The sequence below is a fragment of the Salvelinus fontinalis genome, chromosome 32, assembly GCF_029448725.1.
Source record: "Salvelinus fontinalis isolate EN_2023a chromosome 32, ASM2944872v1, whole genome shotgun sequence".
Taxonomy (NCBI): Eukaryota; Metazoa; Chordata; class Actinopteri; order Salmoniformes; family Salmonidae; genus Salvelinus; species Salvelinus fontinalis.
This window is the reverse complement of record NC_074696.1, coordinates 17764056-17788648: the sequence shown is the minus strand read 5'-3', so window position 1 is coordinate 17788648 and position 24593 is coordinate 17764056. Positions and strand designations below refer to the sequence as shown.

General features: G+C 47.9%; 1 protein-coding gene across 1 annotated transcript in view; it reads left to right on the top strand.

Annotated features, from left to right (window-relative positions):
- Nucleotides 1-24593, top strand: part of LOC129830816 (polypeptide N-acetylgalactosaminyltransferase 12-like) — a 31724-nt gene continuing 7131 nt past the window's right edge. Inside the window, exons 1-6 of the mRNA XM_055893567.1 lie at nucleotides 1-956; nucleotides 3607-3776; nucleotides 4463-4652; nucleotides 22140-22325; nucleotides 22528-22645; nucleotides 23540-23716. Coding sequence (XP_055749542.1) covers nucleotides 601-956; nucleotides 3607-3776; nucleotides 4463-4652; nucleotides 22140-22325; nucleotides 22528-22645; nucleotides 23540-23716 — 1197 coding nt within the window. The 5' untranslated portion in view covers nucleotides 1-600. The remainder of the gene's footprint in view (nucleotides 957-3606; nucleotides 3777-4462; nucleotides 4653-22139; nucleotides 22326-22527; nucleotides 22646-23539; nucleotides 23717-24593) is intronic.

Here is a 24593-nt window from a genome sequence, read left to right as displayed (position 1 = left end):
GAAGCGCTGGATACGGCTCTTTGATTTGACCTGGATTTTTTTCTCTGGGTGCTACTGCTAATCCATCAAGATAGCTAATCTAATCGGGCAAATCCTTCTTTAACATCACGTAGGTTAATGGAGAAGAGTTGTTTCAATAAACTTTGACCAAGGAAGCCAAGTGCTGGATCCCTGGATAACGGAAAAGAGCGTTGGGAAATTTGACACTTGTTTGATTATTCAAATTCGGTCAACACAGTTGATCAACTTTAAGTAGCCTAGCGTGTTTGATATAAAAAGTTGATTAAATCAAAATAGGAGGAGGACTCTTACAATGAGAAAAGTTATCAGCACCACATTTTCTGTGGTTTTATTATTTTTTGTTTCGTTGATCTGTGGCATATTCATTACGAAGATTGTGTTGCAAAACGTTTCACAAACGGAAGCAAAATGAACATAAAGGGGCGGGACAAACATTAATTTGTCCAATAGAAACTATCGTTTTTGTTGCAAAACGCATTTTTGTGGACTAATATTTACACCCCTGCTTTGGTCATGCACTTGCATTGTGCTGTTGTAGCCCACGGGGCATGAAAACATCCCGTGAGGAAGGGAGACACGATGGCACTTTGCAGGGGAAGGAATCGGTCAGAGTTGATAGTTTGCCTGTTCGGGGCTTCTATAGTGGGATATTATGTTTTTATCAGGCATAATAATCCAGGTGACATGGGTGGAACAAGCATAAGAGAAGTTCCCACTGAGCAAGATATTGGAAATGAATTGCTTAAAAAGCCTGTTTATGACAAACCGCCGTTGGATTTAAATGCCTTAGGAGAACTGGGCAGAGCTGTCAAATTGAACCTCGTCGGAGAGGAGAAGAAAAACGAAGAGGAAAGTATTAAGAAGCACCAGATTAATACCTATGTGAGTGATCTGATATCTCTCCACCGCAGCCTACCTGAAAGATGGAATCCTCTGTAAGTTGACAGTGAGTTTCAGTGTGTTGTTTATGATCATTTTCCTGCATTCGCCTTGTGATGTAAGAGTGTTATAAAGCTTTTCAAAAAATATGACTGACTAAATAAGTGTTGTACAGGCCTACACTCAGGGGCAACATGCATCCCAAAAATCTGAGGGGAAAAATCTGAGGGGGGCGGTCTGGAGGGAAGCTAGAATTTTCATTTATCAAACACCTGAAACAGATTTTTTCAGCAATCTAGAGACATAATCATTGTCGTTAAATCTATGTGAAACATATCTAAGCATACCTTTTGAGCTGTCAGTGGCGTGCATTCATGGATGCCAAGGGAAGCTAGGCCCCCCCCACCAAAAAAACATATACAATTATTTATCTTTCGTCTTTTCATAATTTTCATTAAATTCATAGCATTGAATGCAAGGGAAGCCAGCAAACATTTGGCCTCCCATGTTAAAAAAAAAATCAAATAATAGCTAATCAGCGTTGAGCTAAACTGAGTGAGCTCATCTGTGAATGGTCCTGGCGCACCAAAAAAAAAGTGTTAAGGGAAGCCAGTTTGGATTTGGCTTCACTCCTATCACATCGCATCAAGATAAATACATAATTGACAGAAACAACTTGAATTGTTGCATTTTGTTGTGTTGTTGTCCTCCGTTGGCTAGCTAGTTAGCTAAAATCGTCCTTTTCCTAAATTAGCCATGGATGGAGATAGGGATTTGGACTTGTAGTTTTACTTAGTTCTCCGTACTAGCCAATGATAATAACAGCGATTCTGATCCAAACACAAATTCATACATTGTGCCCCTGGACTGAGAGGATGGAAGTTCAATATCTAGCTAGATGTAGAAGGCTAATGTTAACTAGCTAAAGTTGCTCATGAAAGGAAGTTAGGCTAGCAAGCAAGCATTTTAGCCAGATAGCCTAGGACCAAAAAAATAAAAGCGCGTACTGTATGACAGAGTCATAGACTGTTTCGTCAACATGAAAGAGGAGGATGTCATTGTCGTTTCTCTACTAGTAGGGTGAGTCAACATGTTTTTTCTACCTGTTGCACGCATGCGCACGCACACACACACACACAAATTAGAACCATGGACAGCCACGTCATATTTAGCTTACATTGATTGGATATTTTTATTTTTTTAATACAGACTAAGCATAGGTGATTAGATGTTGAAATGGGGCTGGAAGAGTGGAGGCAGCTCCTGTTTTCTTTGTGACTTGCGGTAACTCTCCGTGGTTCTAAAGCCATGACCAGCCTTTCAAAGCACTTCATGGCAACCAATGTGAGTGCTACGGGGCGGTAGTCATTTAGGCAGGTTACTCGCTTTCTTGGGCACAGGGACTATGGTGTTCTGCTTGAAACATGTAGGTATTACAGACTTGGTTCAGGGAGAGGTTGAAGACACTTCCCAGTTGGTCCGCGCATGCTCTGAGTACACGTCCTGGTAATCTGTAATCTGTAGGATTCAATCTTAGTCCTGTATTGAAGCTTTGCCTGTTTGATGGTTCGTCTGAGGGCATAGCAGGATTTCTTGTAAGCGTCCGGATTAGTGTCCGACTCCTTGAAAGCGGCAGCTCTAGCCTTTAGCTTGGTGTTGATGTTGCCTGTAATCCATGGCTTCTGGTTGAGATATGTACGTACGGTCACTGTGGGACGACGTCATCGATGCTCTTATTGATAAAGCCAGTGACTGAGGTGGTGTACTCCTCAATGCCATTGGATGAATCCTGGAACATATTCCAGTCTGTGCTAGCAAAACAGTCCTGTAGAGTAGCATCTGTGTCATCTGAGTCACTGGTACTTCCTGCTTTAGTAGTTTTTTTCCACTTGTAAGCAGGAATCAGGAGGATAGAATTATGGTCAGATTTGCTAAATGGAGGGCGAGCTTTGTATGTGTCTCTGTGTGTGGAGTAAAGGTGGTCTAGAGTTTTTTCCTTTTGGTTGCGCACGTGGTATGCTGATAGAAATTAGGTAAAACGGATTTAAGTTTGCCTGTATTAAAGTCCCCGGCCACTAGAAGCGCCACTTCTGGATGAGCATTTTCTTGTTTGCTTATGGCCTTATACGACTTGTTGAGTGCGGTCTTAGTGCCAGCATTGGTTTGTGATGGTAAATAGACGGCTACGAAAAATATAAATGAAAACCCTCTTTGTAGATAGTGTGGTCTACAGCTTATCATGAGGTACTCTACCTTAGGCGAGCAATACCTCGAGACTTCCTTACTATTAGACTTCGTGCACCAGCTGTTATTGACAAAGAAACACATCCCATGCCTCGTCTTACCAGACGTAGCTGTTCTGTCCTGCTGATTAATGAAAACCCAGCCAACTGTATATTATCCATGTCGTTGTTCAGCCGCAATTCGGTGAAACATAAGATATAACAGTTTTTAATGCCCCGTTGGTAGGATATACTCGAACAGAGATCATCCAGTTTATTTTCCAGTGATTACAAGTTGGCCAGTAGAACGGATGGTAGAGGTGGGTTACTACCATAGCACAGTTGGTTGGGAGCCGTAAAACGGCAGCCATCCCCTACAGCTCCATTCTCAACCATTGAGTGCCAATGAGTGGCATGATGGCACAAACGGGTCTGGGATCAGGCTACAGATCTATAACAAGTGATATGTTTCTCTCTTCTCCAGTTGTAAGGACCTGAAGTATGACTACAGGTCGTTGCCATCTACCTCAGTGGTGATCGCCTTCTACAACGAGGCGTGGTCCACGCTGCTACGCACTGTTCACAGTGTCCTGGAGACATCACCTAACTTACTGCTACGAGAGGTGGTGCTGGTGGACGACTATAGTGACAGAGGTACAATCATAGACATACATGGCCTGCATGTGCTGATCTAGGATCAGGTCCCCCCTGTCCATGCAATTTGTGTTAATTGTGATTTAAAAGCCAACATCCTAGATCAGCACTCCTACTCTGATACCCTGATGGACAGACAGGCTTGGCTAGAGTAGACATGATATGCCATTCTGCCTGCCAAAGCAAATGAGAGACAATATCTGATGAATATGACATTCAATATGTTAAGGTCACAGGTGTAGTGCACAGTTTTTGCTCTGTACAGAAAGTGCTCTTTCTTGAAAACTTGACTTCTGACATGCAACGTTTTCTGTAGACTAATAAACAAAATACAAAATGAAGTTTTTGAGTGAACTAGCCCATTGAATACATTTCAGTCATTTTGAATGGCAGTTGGTTAACATGCAGCCTTGCTCATCGGTCTCTATTTAACCCTCTCATGACCTAGTATTGGCCATACTACCGATGTATTTCACTGGAAATATTTTATAAGATTTCTGTCAAGCAGTTGGTTGTATTATTTAATTAATTACCAATTAACCACAAAGTTCAGGTACACCTATTAGCTGATCCACTCTGTGGTAACATAACACATACCTACATTTCTTTGTCAGTTGAGGAAATGTACAATCTTGCTTTCCATCAATCATGAAATGTAAACAACAGCCCTTTTTGTTCCACCGCAGCTCATTTGAAGGAGCCGTTGGAAAACTACATCTCCAGGCTGAAGAAGGTGCGTCTGATCCGGGCCAGGAAGAGGGAGGGCCTGGTGCGGGCCAGGCTCCTGGGGGCCTCCATTACCACGGGTGACGTGCTGACCTTCCTGGACTGCCACTGTGAATGTCATGAGGGCTGGCTGGAGCCGCTGCTCCACAGGTGAGAAACCCCATAGCAGGCCAGGTGAAGACTGCTCTTCTTCAGTCTATTGTGGGACTGTAGTACAGTAGTGCCTCCCTCCATTCATTCTACGTTGCAGTTGTATGTATCATGCTCCTGTGGATATGTATAGCTACATGAACTATATGGTGCCTGTTTACATTTTCATTGTGCATTAGTCATTTAGTACACAAAATGTAAACCCTGTTATACTGCAACCCTTTGCTACCTGTTGCCCATTCCTGTTATAATCCTGTTATAACCCTTTTATAACCCTGTTATAGTGCAACCCCCTGCTACCTGCCTCTAACCCTGTTATAACCCTGTTATAGTGCAACCCCCTGCTACCTGCCTCCAACCCTGTTATAACCCTGTTATACTGTAACCCCCTGCTACCTGCCACCCAACCCTGTTATAACCCTGTTATACTGTAACCCCCTGCTACCTGCCTCCAACCCTGTTATAACCCTGTTATAAGGCTGTTTTACTGTAACCCCCTGCTACCTGCCTCCAACCCTGTTATAACCCTGTCATACTGCAACCCCCTGCTACCTGCCTCCAACCCTGTTATAACCCTGTTATACTGTAACCCCCTGCTACCTGCCTCCAACCCTGTTATAACCCTGTTATACTGTAACCCCCTGCTACCTGCCACCCAACCATGTTATAAACCTGTTATAACCCTGTTATACTGTAACCCCCTGCTACCTGCCTCCAACCCTGTTATAACCCTGTTATACTGTAACCCCCTGCTACCTGCCACCCAACCATGTTATAACCCTGTTATAACCCTGTTATACTGCAACCCCCGGCTACCTGCCTCCAACCCTGTTATAACCCTGTTATACTGTAACCCCCTGCTACCTGCCTCCAACCCTGTTATAACCCTGTTATACTGCAACCCCCTGCTACCTGCCTCCAACCCTGTTACAACCCTGTTATAACCCTGTTATACTGCAACCCCCTGCTACCTGCCTCCAACCCTGTTATAACCCTGTTATAACCCTGTTATACTGCAACCCCCTGCTACCTGCCTCCAATCCTGTTATAACCCTGTTATACTGTAACCCCCTGCTACCTGCCTCCAACCCTGTTATAACCCTGTTATACTGTAACCCCCTGCTACCTGCCTCCAACCCTGTTATAACCCTGTTATACTGTAACCCCCTGCTACCTGCCTCCAACCCTGTTATAACCCTGTTATACTGTAACCCCCTGCTACCTGCCTCCAACCCTGTTATAACCCTGTTATACTGTAACCCCCTGCTACCTGCCTCCAACCCTGTTATAACCCTGTTATACTGCAACCCCCTGCTACCTGCCTCTAACCCTGTTATAACCCTGTTATACTGTAACCCCCTGCTACCTGCCTCCAACCCTGTTATAACCCTGTTATAACCCTGTTATACTGTAACCCCCTGCTACCTGCCTCCAACCCTGTTATAACCCTGTTATACTGCAACCCCCTGCTACCTGCCTCCAACCCTGTTATAACCCTGTTATACTGCAACCCCCTGCTACCTGCCTCTAACCATGTTATAACCCTGTTATACTGTAACCCCCTGCTACCTGCCTCCAACCCTGTTATAACCCTGTTATACTGCAACCCCCTGCTACCTGCCTCCAACCCTGTTATAACCCTGTTATACTGCAACCCCCTGCTACCTGCCTCCAACCCTGTTATAACCCTGTTATACTGCAACCCCCTGCTACCTGCCTCCAACCCTGTTATAACCCTGTTATAACCCTGTTATACTGCAACCCCCTGCTACCTGCCTCCAACCCTGTTATAACCCTGTTATACTGTAACCTCCTGCTACCTGCCTCCAACCCTGTTATAACCCTGTTATAGTGCAACCCTCTGTTACCTGCCTCCAACCCTGTTATAACCCTGTTATAGTGCAACTCCCTGCTACCTGCCTCCAACCCTGTTATAACCCTGTTATACTGTAACCCCCTGCTACCTGCCTCCAACCCTGTTATAACCCTGTAATAAGGCTGTTATACTGCAACCCCCTGCTACCTGCCTCCAACCCTGTTATAACCCTGTTATACTGCAACCCCCTGCTACCTGCCTCCAACCATGTTATAACCCTGTTATACTGCAACCCCCTGCTACCTGCCTCGAACCCTGTTATAACCCTGTTATACTGCAACCCCCTGCTACCTGCCTCCAACCCTGTTATAACCCTGTTATACTGTAACCCCCTGCTACCTGCCTCCAACCCTGTTATAACCCTGTTATACTGCAACCCCCTGCTACCTGCCTCCCAACCCTGTTATAACCCTGTTATACTGCATCCCCTGCTACCTGCCACCCAACCCTGTTATAACCCTGTTATACTGCAACCCCCTGCTACCTGCCTCCCAACCCTGTTATAACCCTGTTATACTGTAACCCCCTGCTACCTGCCTCTAACCCTGTTATAACCCTGTTATACTGCATCCCCCTGCTACCTGCCTCCAACCCTGTTATAACCCTGTTATACTGTAACCCCCTGCTACCTGCCTCCAACCCTGTTATAACCCTGTTATACTGTAACCCCCTGCTACCTGCCTCCAACCCTGTTATAACCCTGTTTTACTGTAACCCCCTGCTACCTGCCTCCAACCCTGTTATAACCCTGTTATACTGTAACCCCCTGCTACCTGCCTCCAACCCTGTTATAACCCTGTTATACTGTAACCCCCTGCTACCTGCCTCCAACCCTGTTATAACCCTGTTATACTGTAACCCCCTGCTACCTGCCTCCAACCCTGTTATAACCCTGTTATACTGTAACCCCCTGCTACCTGCCACCCAACCATGTTATAACCCTGTTATACTGCAACCCCCTGCTACCTGCCTCCAACCCTGTTATAACCCTGTTATACTGTAACCCCCTGCTACCTGCCTCCAACCCTGTTATAACCCTGTTATACTGCAACCCCCTGCTACCTGCCTCCAACCCTGTTATAACCCTGTTATACTGCAACCCCCTGCTACCTGCCTCCAACCCTGTTATAACCCTGTTATACTGTAACCCCCTGCTACCTGCCTCCAACCCTGTTATAACCCTGTTATACTGCAACCCCCTGCTACCTGCCTCTAACCATGTTATAACCCTGTTATACTGCAACCCCCTGCTACCTGCCTCTAACCATGTTATAACCCTGTTATACTGCAACCCCCTGCTACCTGCCTCTAACCCTGTTATAACCCTGTTATACTGTAACCCCCTGCTACCTGCCTCCAACCCTGTTATAACCCTGTTATAACCCTGTTATACTGTAACCCCCTGCTACCTGCCTCCAACCCTGTTATAACCCTGTTATACTGCAACCCCCTGCTACCTGCCTCCAACCCTGTTATAACCCTGTTATACTGCAACCCCCTGCTACCTGCCTCTAACCATGTTATAACCCTGTTATACTGTAACCCCCTGCTACCTGCCTCCAACCCTGTTATAACCCTGTTATACTGCAACCCCCTGCTACCTGCCTCCAACCCTGTTATAACCCTGTTATACTGCAACCCCCTGCTACCTGCCTCCAACCCTGTTATAACCCTGTTATACTGCAACCCCCTGCTACCTGCCTCCAACCCTGTTATAACCCTGTTATAACCCTGTTATACTGCAACCCCCTGCTACCTGCCTCCAACCCTGTTATAACCCTGTTATACTGTAACCTCCTGCTACCTGCCTCCAACCCTGTTATAACCCTGTTATAGTGCAACCCTCTGTTACCTGCCTCCAACCCTGTTATAACCCTGTTATAGTGCAACTCCCTGCTACCTGCCTCCAACCCTGTTATAACCCTGTTATACTGTAACCCCCTGCTACCTGCCTCCAACCCTGTTATAACCCTGTTATACTGTAACCTCCTGCTACCTGCCTCCAACCCTGTTATAACCCTGTTATAGTGCAACCCTCTGTTACCTGCCTCCAACCCTGTTATAACCCTGTTATAGTGCAACTCCCTGCTACCTGCCTCCAACCCTGTTATAACCCTGTTATACTGTAACCCCCTGCTACCTGCCTCCAACCCTGTTATAACCCTGTAATAAGGCTGTTATACTGCAACCCCCTGCTACCTGCCTCCAACCCTGTTATAACCCTGTTATACTGCAACCCCCTGCTACCTGCCTCCAACCATGTTATAACCCTGTTATACTGCAACCCCCTGCTACCTGCCTCGAACCCTGTTATAACCCTGTTATACTGCAACCCCCTGCTACCTGCCTCCAACCCTGTTATAACCCTGTTATACTGTAACCCCCTGCTACCTGCCTCCAACCCTGTTATAACCCTGTTATACTGCAACCCCCTGCTACCTGCCTCCCAACCCTGTTATAACCCTGTTATACTGCATCCCCTGCTACCTGCCACCCAACCCTGTTATAACCCTGTTATACTGCAACCCCCTGCTACCTGCCTCCCAACCCTGTTATAACCCTGTTATACTGTAACCCCCTGCTACCTGCCTCTAACCCTGTTATAACCCTGTTATACTGCATCCCCCTGCTACCTGCCTCCAACCCTGTTATAACCCTGTTTTACTGTAACCCCCTGCTACCTGCCTCCAACCCTGTTATAACCCTGTTATACTGTAACCCCCTGCTACCTGCCTCCAACCCTGTTATAACCCTGTTATAGTGTAACCCCCTGCTACCTGCCTCCAACCCTGTTATAACCCTGTTATACTGTAACCCCCTGCTACCTGCCTCCAACCCTGTTATAACCCTGTTATACTGTAACCCCCTGCTACCTGCCACCCAACCATGTTATAACCCTGTTATACTGCAACCCCCTGCTACCTGCCTCCAACCCTGTTATAACCCTGTTATACTGTAACCCCCTGCTACCTGCCTCCAACCCTGTTATAACCCTGTTATACTGCAACCCCCTGCTACCTGCCTCCAACCCTGTTATAACCCTGTTATACTGTAACCCCCTGCTACCTGCCTCCAACCCTGTTATAACCCTGTTATACTGCAACCCCCTGCTACCTGCCTCTAACCATGTTATAACCCTGTTATACTGTAACCCCCTGCTACCTGCCACCCAACCCTGTTATAACCCTGTTATACTGTAACCCCCTGCTACCTGCCTCCAACCCTGTTATAACCCTGTTATACTGCAACCCCCTGCTACCTGCCTCTAACCATGTTATAACCCTGTTATACTGCAACCCCCTGCTACCTGCCTCTAACCCTGTTATAACCCTGTTATAGTGCAACTCCCTTCTACCTGCCACCCAACCCTGTTATAACCCCGTTATACTGCAACCCCCTGCTACCTGCCTCTAACCATGTTATAACCCTGTTATACTGCAACCCCCTGCTACCTGCCTCTAACCATGTTATAACCCTGTTATACTGCAACCCCCTGCTACCTGCCTCTAACCATGTTATAACCCTGTTATACTGCAACCCCCTGCTACCTGCCTCTAACCATGTTATAACCCTGTTATACTGCAACCCCCTGCTACCTGCCTCCAACCCTGTTATAACCCTGTTATACTGCAACCCCCTGCTACCTGCCACCCAACCCTGTTATAACCCTGTTATAACCCTGTTATAGTGTAACCCCCTGCTACCTGCCTCCAACCCTGTTATAACCCTGTTATACTGCAACCCCCTGCTACCTGCCTCAACCCTGTTATAACCCTGTTATACTGTAACCCCCTGCTACCTGCCTCCAACCCTGTTATAACCCTGTTATAGTGCAACTCCCTGCTACCTGCCACCCAACCCTGTTATAACCCTGTTATACTGCAACCCCCTGCTACCTGCCACCCAACCCTGTTATAACCCTGTTATAACCCTGTTATAGTGCAACTCCCTGCTACCTGCCTCCAACCCTGTTATAACCCTGTTATACTGTAACCCCCTGCTACCTGCCACCCAACCCTGTTATAACCCTGTTATACTGTAACCCCATGCTACCTGCCTCCAACCCTGTTATAACCCTGTTATACTGCAACCCCCTGCTACCTGCCACCCAACCATGTTATAACCCTGTTATAACCCTGTTATAACCCTGTTATAATGTAACCCCCTGCTACCTGCCTCCAACCCTGTTATAACCCTGTTATAACCCTGTTATACTGCAACCCCCTGCTACCTGCCTCCAACCCTGTTATAACCCTGTTATAACCCTGTTATACTGCAACCCCCTGCTACCTGCCTCCAACCCTGTTATAACCCTGTTATACTGTAACCCCCTGCTACCTGCCTCCAACCCTGTTATAACCCTGTTATACTGTAACCCCCTGCTACCTGCCTCCAACCCTGTTATAACCCTGTTATACTGTAACCCCCTGCTACCTGCCTCCAACCCTGTTATAACCCTGTTATACTGTAACCCCCTGCTACCTGCCTCCAACCCTGTTATAACCCTGTTATACTGTAACCCCCTGCTACCTGCCTCCAACCCTGTTATAACCCTGTTATACTGCAACCCCCTGCTACCTGCCTCTAACCCTGTTATAACCCTGTTATACTGTAACCCCCTGCTACCTGCCTCCAACCCTGTTATAACCCTGTTATAACCCTGTTATACTGTAACCCCCTGCTACCTGCCTCCAACCCTGTTATAACCCTGTTATACTGCAACCCCCTGCTACCTGCCTCCAACCCTGTTATAACCCTGTTATAACCCTGTTATACTGCAACCCCCTGCTACTTGCCTCCAACCCTGTTATAACCCTGTTATACTGTAACCCCCTGCTACCTGCCTCCAACCCTGTTATAACCCTGTTATAGTGCAACCCTCTGTTACCTGCCTCCAACCCTGTTATAACCCTGTTATAGTGCAACTCCCTGCTACCTGCCTCCAACCCTGTTATAACCCTGTTATACTGTAACCCCCTGCTACCTGCCTCCAACCCTGTTATAACCCTTTAATAAGGCTGTTATACTGCAACCCCCTGCTACCTGCCTCCAACCCTGTTATAACCCTGTTATACTGCAACCCCCTGCTACCTGCCTCCAACCCTGTTATAACCCTGTTATACTGTAACCCCCTGCTACCTGCCTCCAACCCTGTTATAACCCTTTTATACTGTAACCCCCTGCTACCTGCCTCCAACCCTTTTATAACCCTGTAATAAGGCTGTTATACTGCAACCCCCTGCTACCTGCCTCCAACCATGTTATAACCCTGTTATAACCCTGTTATACTGTAACCCCCTGCTACCTGCCTCCAACCCTGTTATAACCCTGTTATACTGCAACCCCCTGCTACCTGCCTCCAACCATGTTATAACCGTGTTATAGTGCAACCCCCTGCTACCTGCCTCCAACCCTGTTATAACCCTGTTATACTGCAACCCCCTGCTACCTGCCTCCAACCCTGTTATAACCCTATTATAGTGCAACCCTCTGCTACCTGCCTCCAACCCTGTTATAACCCTGTTATAACCCTGTTATAGTGCAACCCCCTGCTACCTGCCTCCAACCCTGTTATAACCCTGTTATACTGCAACCCCCTGCTACCTGCCTCCAACCCTGTTATAACCCTGTTATAACCCTGTTATAGTGCAACCCCCTGCTACCTGCCTCCAACCCTGTTATAACCCTGTTATACTGTAACCCCCTGCTACCTGCCTCCAACCCTGTTATAACCCTGTTATACTGCAACCCCCTGCTACCTGCCTCCAACCCTGTTATAACCCTGTTATACTGTAAGCTCCTGCTACCTGCCTCCAACCCTGTTATAACCCTGTTATACTGAAACCCCCTGCTACCTGCCTCCAACCCTGTTATAACCCTGTTATACTGTAACCCCCTGCTACCTGCCTCCAACCCTGTTATAACCCTGTTATAGTGCAACCCCCTGCTACCTGCCTCCAACCCTGTTATAACCCTGTTATACTGCAACCCCCTGCTACCTGCCTCCAACCCTGTTATAACCCTGTTATAGTACAACCCCCTGCTACCTGCCTCCAACCCTGTTATAACCCTGTTATACTGTAACCGCCTGCTACCTGCCACCAACCCTGTTATAACCCTGTTATACTGCAACCCCCTGCTACCTGCCTCCAACCCTGTTATAACCCTGTTATACTGCAACCCCCTGCTACCTGCCTCCAACCCTGTTATAACCCTGTTATAGTGTAACCCCCTGCTACCTGCCACCCAACCCTGTTATAACCCTGTTATAACCCTGTTATAGTGTAACCCCCTGCTATCTGCCTCCAACCCTGTTATAACCCTGTTATACTGTAACCCCCTGCTACCTGCCTCCAACCCTGTTATAACCCTGTTATACTGTAACCCCCTGCTACCTGCCACCAACCCTGTTATAACCCTGTTATAGTGTAACCCCCTGCTACCTGCCACCCAACCCTGTTATAACCCTGTTATAACCCTGTTATAACCCTGTTATACTGCAACCCCCTGCTATCTGCCTCCAACCCTGTTATAACCCTGTTATACTGTAACCCCTTGCTATCTGCCTCCAACCCTGTTATAACCCTGTTATACTGTAACCCCCTGCTACCTGCCACCAACCCTGTTATAACCCTGTTATACTGTAACCCCCTGCTATCTGCCTCCAACCCTGTTATAACCCTGTTATACTGTAATCCCCTGCTACCTGCCTCCAACCCTGTTATAACCCTGTTATACTGCAACCCCCTGCTACCTGCCTCCAACCCTGTTATAACCCTGTTATAGTGTAACCCCCTGCTACCTGCCACCCAACCCTGTTATAACCCTGTTATAACCCTGTTATAACCCTGTTATAGTGTAACCCCCTGCTATCTGCCTCCAACCCTGTTATAACCCTGTTATACTGTAACCCCCTGCTATCTGCCTCCAACCCTGTTATAACCCTGTTATACTGTAACCCCCTGCTACCTGCCTCCAACCCTGTTATAACCCTCTTATACTGCAACCCCCTGCTACCTGCCTCCAACCCTGTTATAACCCTGTTATAGTGCAACCCCCTGCTACCTGCCTCCAACCCTGTTATAACCCTGTTATACTGTAACCCCCTGCTGCCTGCATCCAACCCTGTTATAACCCTGTTATAGTGCAACCCCCTGCTACCTGCCTCCAACCCTGTTATAACCCTGTTATACTGTAACCCCCTGCTACCTGCCTCTAACCCTGTTATAACCCTGTTATAGTGTAACCCCCTGCTACCTGCCTCCCAACCCTGTTATAACCCTGTTATACTGTAACCCCCTGCTACCTGCCTCTAACCCTGTTGTAACCCTGTTATAGTGCAACCCCCTGCTACCTGCCTCTAACCCTGTTATAACCCTGTTATACTGTAACCCCCTGCTACCTGCCACCCAACCCTGTTATAAACCTGTTATAGTGCAACTCCCTGCTACCTGCCACCCAACCCTGTTATAACCCTGTTATACTGTAACCCCCTGCTACCTGCCTCCAACCCTGTTATAACCCTGTTATAACCCTGTTATAGTGTAACCCCCTGCTACCTGCCTCCAACCCTGTTATAACCCTGTTATACTGTAACCCCCTGCTACCTGCCTCCAACCCTGTTATAACCCTGATATAACCCTGTTATACTGCAACCCCCTGCTACCTGCCTCCAACCCTGTTATAACCCTGTTATACTGAAACCCCCTGCTACCTGCCTCCAACCCTGTTATAACCCTGTTATACTGTAACCCCCTGCTACCTGCCTCCAAACCTGTTATAACCCTGTTATAGTGCAACCCCCTGCTACCTGCCTCCAACCCTGTTATAACCCTGTTATACTGTAACCCCCTGCTACCTGCCACCCAACCATGTTATAACCCTGTTATAACCCTGTTATACTGTAACCCCCTGCTACCTGCCTCCAACCCTGTTATAACCCTGTTATACTGTAACCCCCTGCTACCTGCCACCCAACCATGTTATAACCCTGTTATAACCCTGTTATACTGCAACCCCCTGCTACCTGCCTACAACCCTGTTATAACCCTGTTATACTGTAACCCCCTGCTACCTGCCTCCAACCCTGTTATAACCCTGTTATACTGCAACCCCCTGCTACCTGCCTCCAACCCTGTTATAACCCTGTTATAACCCTGTTATACTCCAACCCCCTGCTACCTGCCTCCAACCCTGTTATAACCCTTTTATAACCCTGTTATACTGCAACCCCCTGCTACCTGCCTCCAACCCTGTTATAACCCTGTTATACTGTAACCCCCTGCTACCTGCCTCCAACCCTGTTATAACCCTGTTATACTGTAACCCCCTGCTACCTGCCTCCAACCCTGTTATAACCCTGTTATACTGTAACCCCCTGCTACCTGCCTCCAACCCTGTTATAACCCTGTTATACTGTAACCCCCTGCTACCTGCCTCCAACCCTGTTATAACCCTGTTATACTGTAACCCCCTGCTACCTGCCTCCAACCCTGTTATAACCCTGTTATACTGCAACCCCCTGCTACCTGCCTCTAACCCTGTTATAACCCTGTTATACTGTAACCCCCTGCTACCTGCCTCCAACCCTGTTATAACCCTGTTATAACCCTGTTATACTGTAACCCCCTGCTACCTGCCTCCAACCCTGTTATAACCCTGTTATACTGCAACCCCCTGCTACCTGCCTCCAACCATGTTATAACCCTGTTATAACCCTGTTATACTGCAACCCCCTGCTACCTGCCTCCAACCCTGTTATAACCCTGTTATACTGTAACCCCCTGCTACCTGCCTCCAACCCTGTTATAACCCTGTTATAGTGCAACCCCCTGCTACCTGCCTCCAACCCTGTTATAACCCTGTTATACTGTAACCCCCTGCTACCTGCCACCCAACCATGTTATAACCCTGTTATAACCCTGTTATACTGTAACCCCCTGCTACCTGCCTCCAACCCTGTTATAACCCTGTTATACTGTAACCCCCTGCTACCTGCCACCCAACCATGTTATAACCCTGTTATAACCCTGTTATACTGCAACCCCCTGCTACCTGCTTCCAACCCTGTTATAACCCTGTTATACTGTAACCCCCTGCTACCTGCCTCCAACCCTGTTATAACCCTGTTATACTGCAACCCCCTGCTACCTGCCTCCAACCCTGTTATAACCCTGTTATAACCCTGTTATACTGCAACCCCCTGCTACCTGCCTCCAACCCTGTTATAACCCTTTTATAACCCTGTTATACTGCAACCCCCTGCTACCTGCCTCCAACCCTGTTATAACCCTGTTATACTGTAACCCCCTGCTACCTGCCTCCAACCCTGTTATAACCCTGTTATACTGTAACCCCCTGCTACCTGCCTCCAACCCTGTTATAACCCTGTTATACTGTAACCCCCGCTACCTGCCTCCAACCCTGTTATAACCCTGTTATACTGTAACCCCCTGCTACCTGCCTCCAACCCTGTTATAACCCTGTTATACTGTAACCCCCTGCTACCTGCCTCCAACCCTGTTATAACCCTGTTATACTGCAACCCCCTGCTACCTGCCTCTAACCCTGTTATAACCAATCAATCAATCAATCAATTTTATTTTATATAGCCCTTCGTACATCAGATAATATCTCGAAGTGCTGTACAGAAACCCAGCCTAAAACCCCAAACAGCTAGAATGCAGGTGTAGAAGCACGGTGGCTAGGAAAAACTCCCTAGAAAGGCCAAAACCTAGGAAGAAACCTAGAGAGGAACCAGGCTATGAGGGGTGGCCAGTCCTCTTCTGGCTGTGCCGGGTGGAGATTATAACAGAACTATGCCAAGATGTTCAAAAATGTTCATAAGTGACAAGCATGGTCAAATAATAATCATGAATAATTTTCAGTTGGCTTTTCATAGCTGATCATTAAGAGTTGAAAAACAACAGGTCTGGGACAGGTGGCGGTTCCATAACCGCAGGCAGAAGAGTTGAAACTGGAATAGCAGCAAGGCCAGGCGGACTGGGGGCAGCAAGGAGTCACCACGGCCGGTAGTCCCGACGTATGGTCCTAGGGCTCAGGTCCTCCGAGAGAAAGAGAGGAGAAAATTAGAGAGAGCCAAGATTTTCAAAATGTTCATAAATGACAAGCATGGTCAAATAATAATCAGGAATAAATCTCAGTTGGCTTTTCATAGCCGATCATTAAGAGTTGAAAACAGCAGGTCTGGGACAGGTAGGGGTTTCGTAACCGCAGGCAGAAACAGTTGAAACTGGAATAACAGCAAGGCCGGGCGGACTGGGGACAGCAAGGTGTCAGCATGCCCGGTAGTCCTGACGTATGGTCCTAGGGCTCAGGTTCTCAGAGAGAAAGAGAGAACGAGAGAATTAGAGAGAGCATACTTAAATTCACACAGGACACTGGATAAGACAGGAGAAGTATTCCAGGTATAACCAACAGACCCTAGCCCCCCGACACATAAACTACTGCAGCATAAATACTGGAGGCTGAGACAGGAGCGGTCAGGAGACACTGTGGCCCCATCCGAAGAAACCCCCGGACAGGGCCAAACAGGAAGGATATAACCCCACCCACTCTGCCAAAGCACAGCCCTGTTATACTGTAACCCCCTGCTACCTGCCTCCAACCCTGTTATAACCCTGTTATAACCCTGTTATACTGTAACCCCCTGCTACCTGCCTCCAACCCTGTTATAACCCTGTTATACTGCAACCCCCTGCTACCTGCCTCCAACCATGTTATAACCCTGTTATAACCCTGTTATACTGCAACCCCCTGCTACCTGCCTCCAACCCTGTTATAACCCTGTTATACTGTAACCCCCTGCTACCTGCCTCCAACCCTGTTATAACCCTGTTATAGTGCAACCCTCTGTTACCTGCCTCCAACCCTGTTATAACCCTGTTATAGTGCAACTCCCTGCTACCTGCCTCCAACCCTGTTATAACCCTGTTATACTGTAACCCCCTGCTACCTGCCTCCAACCCTGTTATAACCCTGTAATAAGGCTGTTGTACTGCAACCCCCTGCTACCTGCCTCCAACCCTGTTATAACCCTGTTATACTGTAACCCCCTGCTACCTGCCTCCAACCCTGTTATAACCCTGTTATACTGCAACCCCCTGCTACCTGCCTCCCAACCCTGTTATAACCCTGTTATACTGCATCCCCTGCTACCTGCCTCCCAACCCTGTTATAACCCTGTTATACTGTAACTCCCTGCTACCTGCCTCCAACCCTGTTATAACCCTGTTATAGTGCAACTCCCTGCTACCTGCCTCCAACCCTGTTATAACCCTGTTATAACCCTGTTATAGTGCAACTCCCTGCTACCTGCCTCCAACCCTGTTATAACCCTGTTATACTGTAACCCCCTGCTACCTGCCTCCAACCCTGTTATAACCCTGTTATACTGCATCCCCCTGCCTCCTGCCTCCAACCCTGTTATAACCCTGTGATACTGTAACCCCCTGCTACCTGCCTCCAACCCTGTTATAACCCTGTTATACTGTAACCCCCTGCTATCTGCCTCCAACCCTGTTATAACCCTGTTATACTGTAACCCCCTGCTACCTGCCTCCAACCCTGTTATAACCCTGTTATACTGTAACCCCCTGCTACCTGCCACCCAACCCTGTTATAACCCTGTTATACTGTAACCCCCTGCTACCTGCCTCCAACCCTGTTATAACCCTGTTATACTGCAACCCCCTGCTACCTGCCTCTAACCATGTTATAACCCTGTTATACTGCAACCCCCTGCTACCTGCCACCCAACCCTGTTATAACCCTGTTATACTGCAACCCCCTGCTACCTGCCACCCAACCCTGTTATAACCCTGTTATAACCCTGTTATAGTGTAACCCCCTGCTACCTGCCTCCAACCCTGTTATAACCCTGTTATACTGCAACCCCCTGCTACCTGCCACCCAACCCTGTTATAACCCTGTTATACTGCAACCCCCTGCTACCTGCCACCCAACCCTGTTATAACCCTGTTATAACCCTGTTATAGTGTAACCCCCTGCTACCTGCCTCCAACCCTGTTATAACCCTGTTATACTGCAACCCCCTGCTACCTGCCTCCAACCCTGTTATAACCCTGTTATACTGTAACACCCTGCTACCTGCCTCCAACCCTGTTATAACCCTGTTATACTGCAACCCCCTGCTACCTGCCACCCAACCATGTTATAACCCTGTTATAACCCTGTTATAACCCTGTTATACTGTAACCCCCTGCTACCTGCCTCCAACCCTGTTATAACCCTGTTATAGTGCAACCCCCTGCTACCTGCCTCCAACCCTGTTATAACCCTGTTATAGTGTAACCCCCTGCTACCTGCCTCCAACCCTGTTATAACCCTGTTATAGTGCAACCCCCTGCTACCTGCCTCCAACCCTGTTATAACCCTGTTATACTGCAACCCCCTGCTACCTGCCTCCAACCCTGTTATAACCCTGTTATAGTGCAACCCCCTGCTACCTGCCTCCAACCCTGTTATAACCCTGTTATAACCCTGTTATACTGTAACCCCCTGCTACCTGCCTCCAACCCTGTTATAACCCTGTTATACTGCAACCCCCTGCTACCTGCCTCCAACCATGTTATAACCCTGTTATAGTGCAACCCCCTGCTACCTGCCTCCAACCCTGTTATAACCCTGTTATACTGCAACCCCCTGCTACCTGCCTCCAACCCTGTTATAACCCTGTTATAGTGCAACCCTCTGCTACCTGCCTCCAACCCTGTTATAACCCTGTTATAACCCTGTTATAGTGCAACCCTCTGCTACCTGCCTCCAACCCTGTTATAACCCTGTTATACTGCAACCCCCTGCTACCTGCCTTCAACCCTGTTATAACCCTGTTATAACCCTGTTATAACCCTGTTATAGTGCAACCCCCTGCTACCTGCCTCCAACCCTGTTATAACCCTGTTATACTGAAACCCCCTGCTACCTGCCTCCAACCCTGTTATAACCCTGTTATACTGTAAACCCCTGCTACCTGCCTCCAACCCTGTTATAACCCTGTTATAGTGCAACCCCCTGCTACCTGCCTCCAACCCTGTTATAACCCTGTTATACTGCAACCCCCTGCTACCTGCCTCCAACCCTGTTATAACCCTGTTATAGTGTAACCCCCTGCTACCTGCCACCCAACCCTGTTATAACCCTGTTATAACCCTGTTATAACCCTGTTATAGTGTAACCCCCTGCTATCTGCCTCCAACCCTGTTATAACCCTGTTATACTGTAACCCCCTGCTACCTGCCTCCAACCCTGTTATAACCCTGTTATACTGTAACCCCCTGCTACCTGCCACCAACCCTGTTATAACCCTGTTATAGTGTAACCCCCTGCTACCTGCCACCCAACCCTGTTATAACCCTGTTATAACCCTGTTATAACCCTGTTATAGTGTAACCCCCTGCTATCTGCCTCCAACCCTGTTATAACCCTGTTATACTGTAACCCCCTGCTATCTGCCTCCAACCCTGTTATAACCCTGTTATACTGTAACCCCCTGCTACCTGCCACCAACCCTGTTATAACCCTGTTATACTGTAACCCCCTGCTATCTGCCTCCAACCCTGTTATAACCCTGTTATACTGTAACCCCCTGCTACCTGCCTCCAACCCTGTTATAACCCTGTTATACTGCAACCCCCTGCTACCTGCCTCCAACCCTGTTATAACCCTGTTATAGTGTAACCCCCTGCTACCTGCCACCCAACCCTGTTATAACCCTGTTATAACCCTGTTATAGTGTAACCCCCTGCTATCTGCCTCCAACCCTGTTATAACCCTGTTATACTGTAACCCCCTGCTATCTGCCTCCAACCCTGTTATAACCCTGTTATACTGCAACCCCCTGCTACCTGCCTCCAACCCTGTTATAACCCTGTTATACTGTAAGTGTAACTCCCTGCTACCTGCCTCCAACCCTGTTATAACCCTGTTATACTGTAACCCCCTGCTACCTGCCTCCAACCCTGTTATAACCCTGTTATACTGTAACCCCCTGCTACCTGCCTCCAACCCTGTTATAACCCTCTTATACTGCAACCCCCTGCTACCTGCCTCCAACCCTGTTATAACCCTGTTATAGTGCAACCCCCTGCTACCTGCCTCCAACCCTGTTATAACCCTGTTATACTGTAACCCCCTGCTACCTGCCTCCAACCCTGTTATAACCCTGTTATTGTGCAACCCCCTGCTACCTGCCTCCAACCCTGTTATAACCCTGTTATACTGTAACCCCCTGCTACCTGCCTCTAACCCTGTTATAACCCTGTTATACTGTAACCCCCTGCTACCTGCCTCCAACCCTGTTATAACCCTGTTATAACCCTGTTATAGTGTAACCCCCTGCTACCTGCCTCCAACCCTGTTATAACCCTGTTATACTGTAACCCCCTGCTACCTGCCTCCAACCCTGTTATAACCCTGTTATAACCCTGTTATACTGCAACCCCCTGCTACCTGCCTCCAACCCTGTTATAACCCTGTTATAACCCTGTTATACTGCAACCCCCTGCTACCTGCCTCCAACCCTGTTATAACCCTGTTATACTGCAACCCCCTGCTACCTGCCTCCAACCCTGTTATAACCCTGTTATACTGCAACCCCCGGCTACCTGCCTCCAACCCTGTTATAACCCTGTTATACTGCAACCCCCTGCTACCTGCCTCCCAACCCTGTTATAACCCTGTTATACTGTAACCCCCTGCTACCTGCCACCCAACCATGTTATAACCCTGTTATACTGTAACCCCCTGCTACCTGCCTCCAACCATGTTATAACCATGTTATACTGTAACCCCCTGCTATCTGCCTCCAACCCTGTTATAACCCTGTTATACTGCAACCCCCTGCTACCTGCCTCCAACCCTGTTATAACCCTGTTATACTGCAACCCCCTGCTACCTGCCTCCAACCCTGTTATAACCCTGTTATAGTGTAACCCCCTGCTACCTGCCTCCAACCCTGTTATAACCCTGTTATACTGCAACCCCCTGCTACCTGCCTCCAACCCTGTTATAACCCTGTTATACTGCAACCCCCTGCTACCTGCCTCCAACCCTGTTATAACCCTGTTATAGTGTAACCCCCTGCTACCTGCCTCCAACCCTGTTATAACCCTGTTATACTGCAACCCCCTGCTACCTGCCTCCAACCCTGTTATAACCCTGTTATACTGCAACCCCCTGCTACCTGCCTCCAACCCTGTTATAACCCTGTTATACTGCAACCCCCTGCTACCTGCCTCCAACCCTGTTATAACCCTGTTATAACCCTGTTATACTGCAACCCCCTGCTACCTGCCTCCAACCCTGTTATAACCCTGTTATACTGCAACCCCCTGCTACCTGCCTCCAACCCTGTTATAACCCTGTTATAACCCTGTTATACTGCAACCCCCTGCTACCTGCCTCCAACCCTGTTATAACCCTGTTATACTGTAACCCCCTGCTACCTGCCTCCAACTCTGTTATAACCCTGTTATACTGCAACCCCCTGCTACCTGCCTCCAACCCTGTTATAACCCTGTTATACTGCAACCCCCGTGCTTACTTCTGCATTCCTCTCCCTTTCCTCCCAGGATAAAGGAGAAGCCATCGGCTGTGGTCTGTCCCGTCATCGATGTCATCGACTGGAACACTTTTCAGTATCTAGGCAACTCTGGGGAACCCCATATCGGAGGATTTGATTGGCGGCTGGTCTTCACCTGGCACCCGGTGCCAGAGTACGAGCAGAAACACAGACGCTCTGCCATCGATGTCATCAGGTCTGTGGTACCTTAAAATCCCCAGTGTATCGGAGAGGAAAATAGTCTAATCCTAAATGAACTATCAAGATGTACTTTAAAATGACATGCATATTATTAGAGATCCACAATTGTTTTAAACACCATATACTGTATAAATTATGATAATTATGGAACAAGTTTTCAAGATCTGCTCTGTAAGCTGTGTGTGTTTTGGTCCCAGGTCTCCTACTATGGCTGGTGGGCTGTTTGCTGTCAGTAAGAACTATTTCCATTACCTGGGCACGTATGACACAGGCATGGAGGTGTGGGGAGGAGAGAACCTAGAGTTCTCATTCAGGGTGAGTGTAGGTGAAAGAAAGAAAGAAAGACAGAAAGAAAGAGAGAGAGAGAGAGAGAGAGAGAGAGAGAGAGTTTGTGAGCATAGTAGGTGAGTGAGTGAGTGAGTGAGTAGGCAAGAGTGTGTGTGAGCGACAGTGTGTGTGAGATAGTGTGTGGACTTTGTGTGTGTGTGTGAGAAAGATTGTGATCTTTGTGTATGTGTGTGTACTTTGTGTCATACGTGTGTGTTTGCAGGACTGCTTCTTTCTGACATTGCTGTCATAACTCACTGGAAACCTGTAACGGATGGTCACCATATCGTTGTGAAATATGTGTGGTGATTCACTATACACTGAGTTTTACAAAACATTAAGAACACCTTCCTAATATTGAGTTGCACAGGGATACTGGCCCATGTTGACTTCAATGCTTCCCAAAGTTGTGTCAAGTTGTCTGGATGTCCTCTGGGTGGTGGAACATTCTAGATACACACAGGAAACTATTGAGTGGAAAAAACATACACAATCCATATCTCAATGGTCTCGAAGCTTCAAAATCCTTCTTTAAACTTTCTCCTCCCCTTCATCCACACAGATTGAAGTGAATTTACAAGTGACATCAATAAGGGATGATAGCTTTCACCTGGATTCACCTAATCAAAATCACGTTAAAGAACTCGGGACCAAAAGTTCTCACAGTCAATAAAGTTACACATTTTGAAGAATTTAAACCAGCACAGAGCTCATGTTTTCCTTGATTAGGTTACTTCCTGTGGGATAGAAAACAAAACCGCCACAACAGAACTCCCTCCCGTTTTAAAAAGACACACCAGGCTGTTCATTGTGCTGCCTGATTGAATCATGGTGTGTAGCTGATAATGTTCTCGTGTTGCTCCTGCTGTTGTTGTTATTTAGATCTGGCAGTGCGGGGGCAGCCTGGAGATCCACCCCTGCTCCCACGTGGGCCACGTCTTCCCCAAGAAGGCCCCCTACTCACGGAGCAAGGCCCTGGCCAACAGCGTGCGTGCTGCCGAGGTCTGGATGGACGACTACAAGGAGTTGTACTACCACCGTAACCCCCACGCTCGCCTGGTAGGCCAGCCCTGAACAGGGACTAGCGAAAGCTAGCAAAATGTGTGACTGCAGAGATTGAAAGTTTATGGTGCTGAGATTGTTGGTTAGGATCTGCAGGGGAGGTGGTCATATTTTGCATGCATGCGCAGCTTTCAAAGTATTGATCAAATGCACTCATGCCTTTCCCTGACTGTAGACTAGAGGCCTATCAGAATGATTGATTAATCACATCTTTTCACCTCTGAGGACACACCGCTCTCCGCACGCTGCTCTGTAAATGCTCTCCTGATTGAGTGACACTTGTGATGCAGAAGGACGTAGGGGACACCCGAGGGGACACTCCATAAGGTGTGAGATTACCATCAAGAGGCACAGCTCAGTGAGTCAGAGACGCTCCGTCCCGGGAAAACCCAAGTGCCAGGTTGCCAACAGGTTCAAATAAAATAACATGTTTACATATACCTCAGCTGGGCTTGATTGAGCTGTCACAATGAAACCAACAAAATAGTTGCAAAAGTGCAAAGGCCGTCCATCTGGCACTTGAAGGAGGCTAAAGCAAACGCTAAAAGTGTTTGAACCGAGGCCTGCCAGGGTACCAGGTTGCCAGTGTGTGTCATCAAAGGGAACGGCCCTCTGGACTGAACACAGATCTGAGAGGAGGTGGACGTGCCAACTGCCAAGTGGGGAGTGCCAGGCAGAACACTATCCGCTCCACAAACACCCATTCTCTCATTCTCTCATTCTCTCAGTCTGTCTGTCTGTCTGTCTGTCTGTCTGTCTGTCTGTCTGTCTGTCTGTCTCTCTCTCTCTCTCTCTCTCTCTCTCTCTCTCTCTCTCTTTCTCTTTCTCTTTCTCTTTCTCTTTCTCTCTCTCTCTCTCTCTCTCTCTCTCTCTC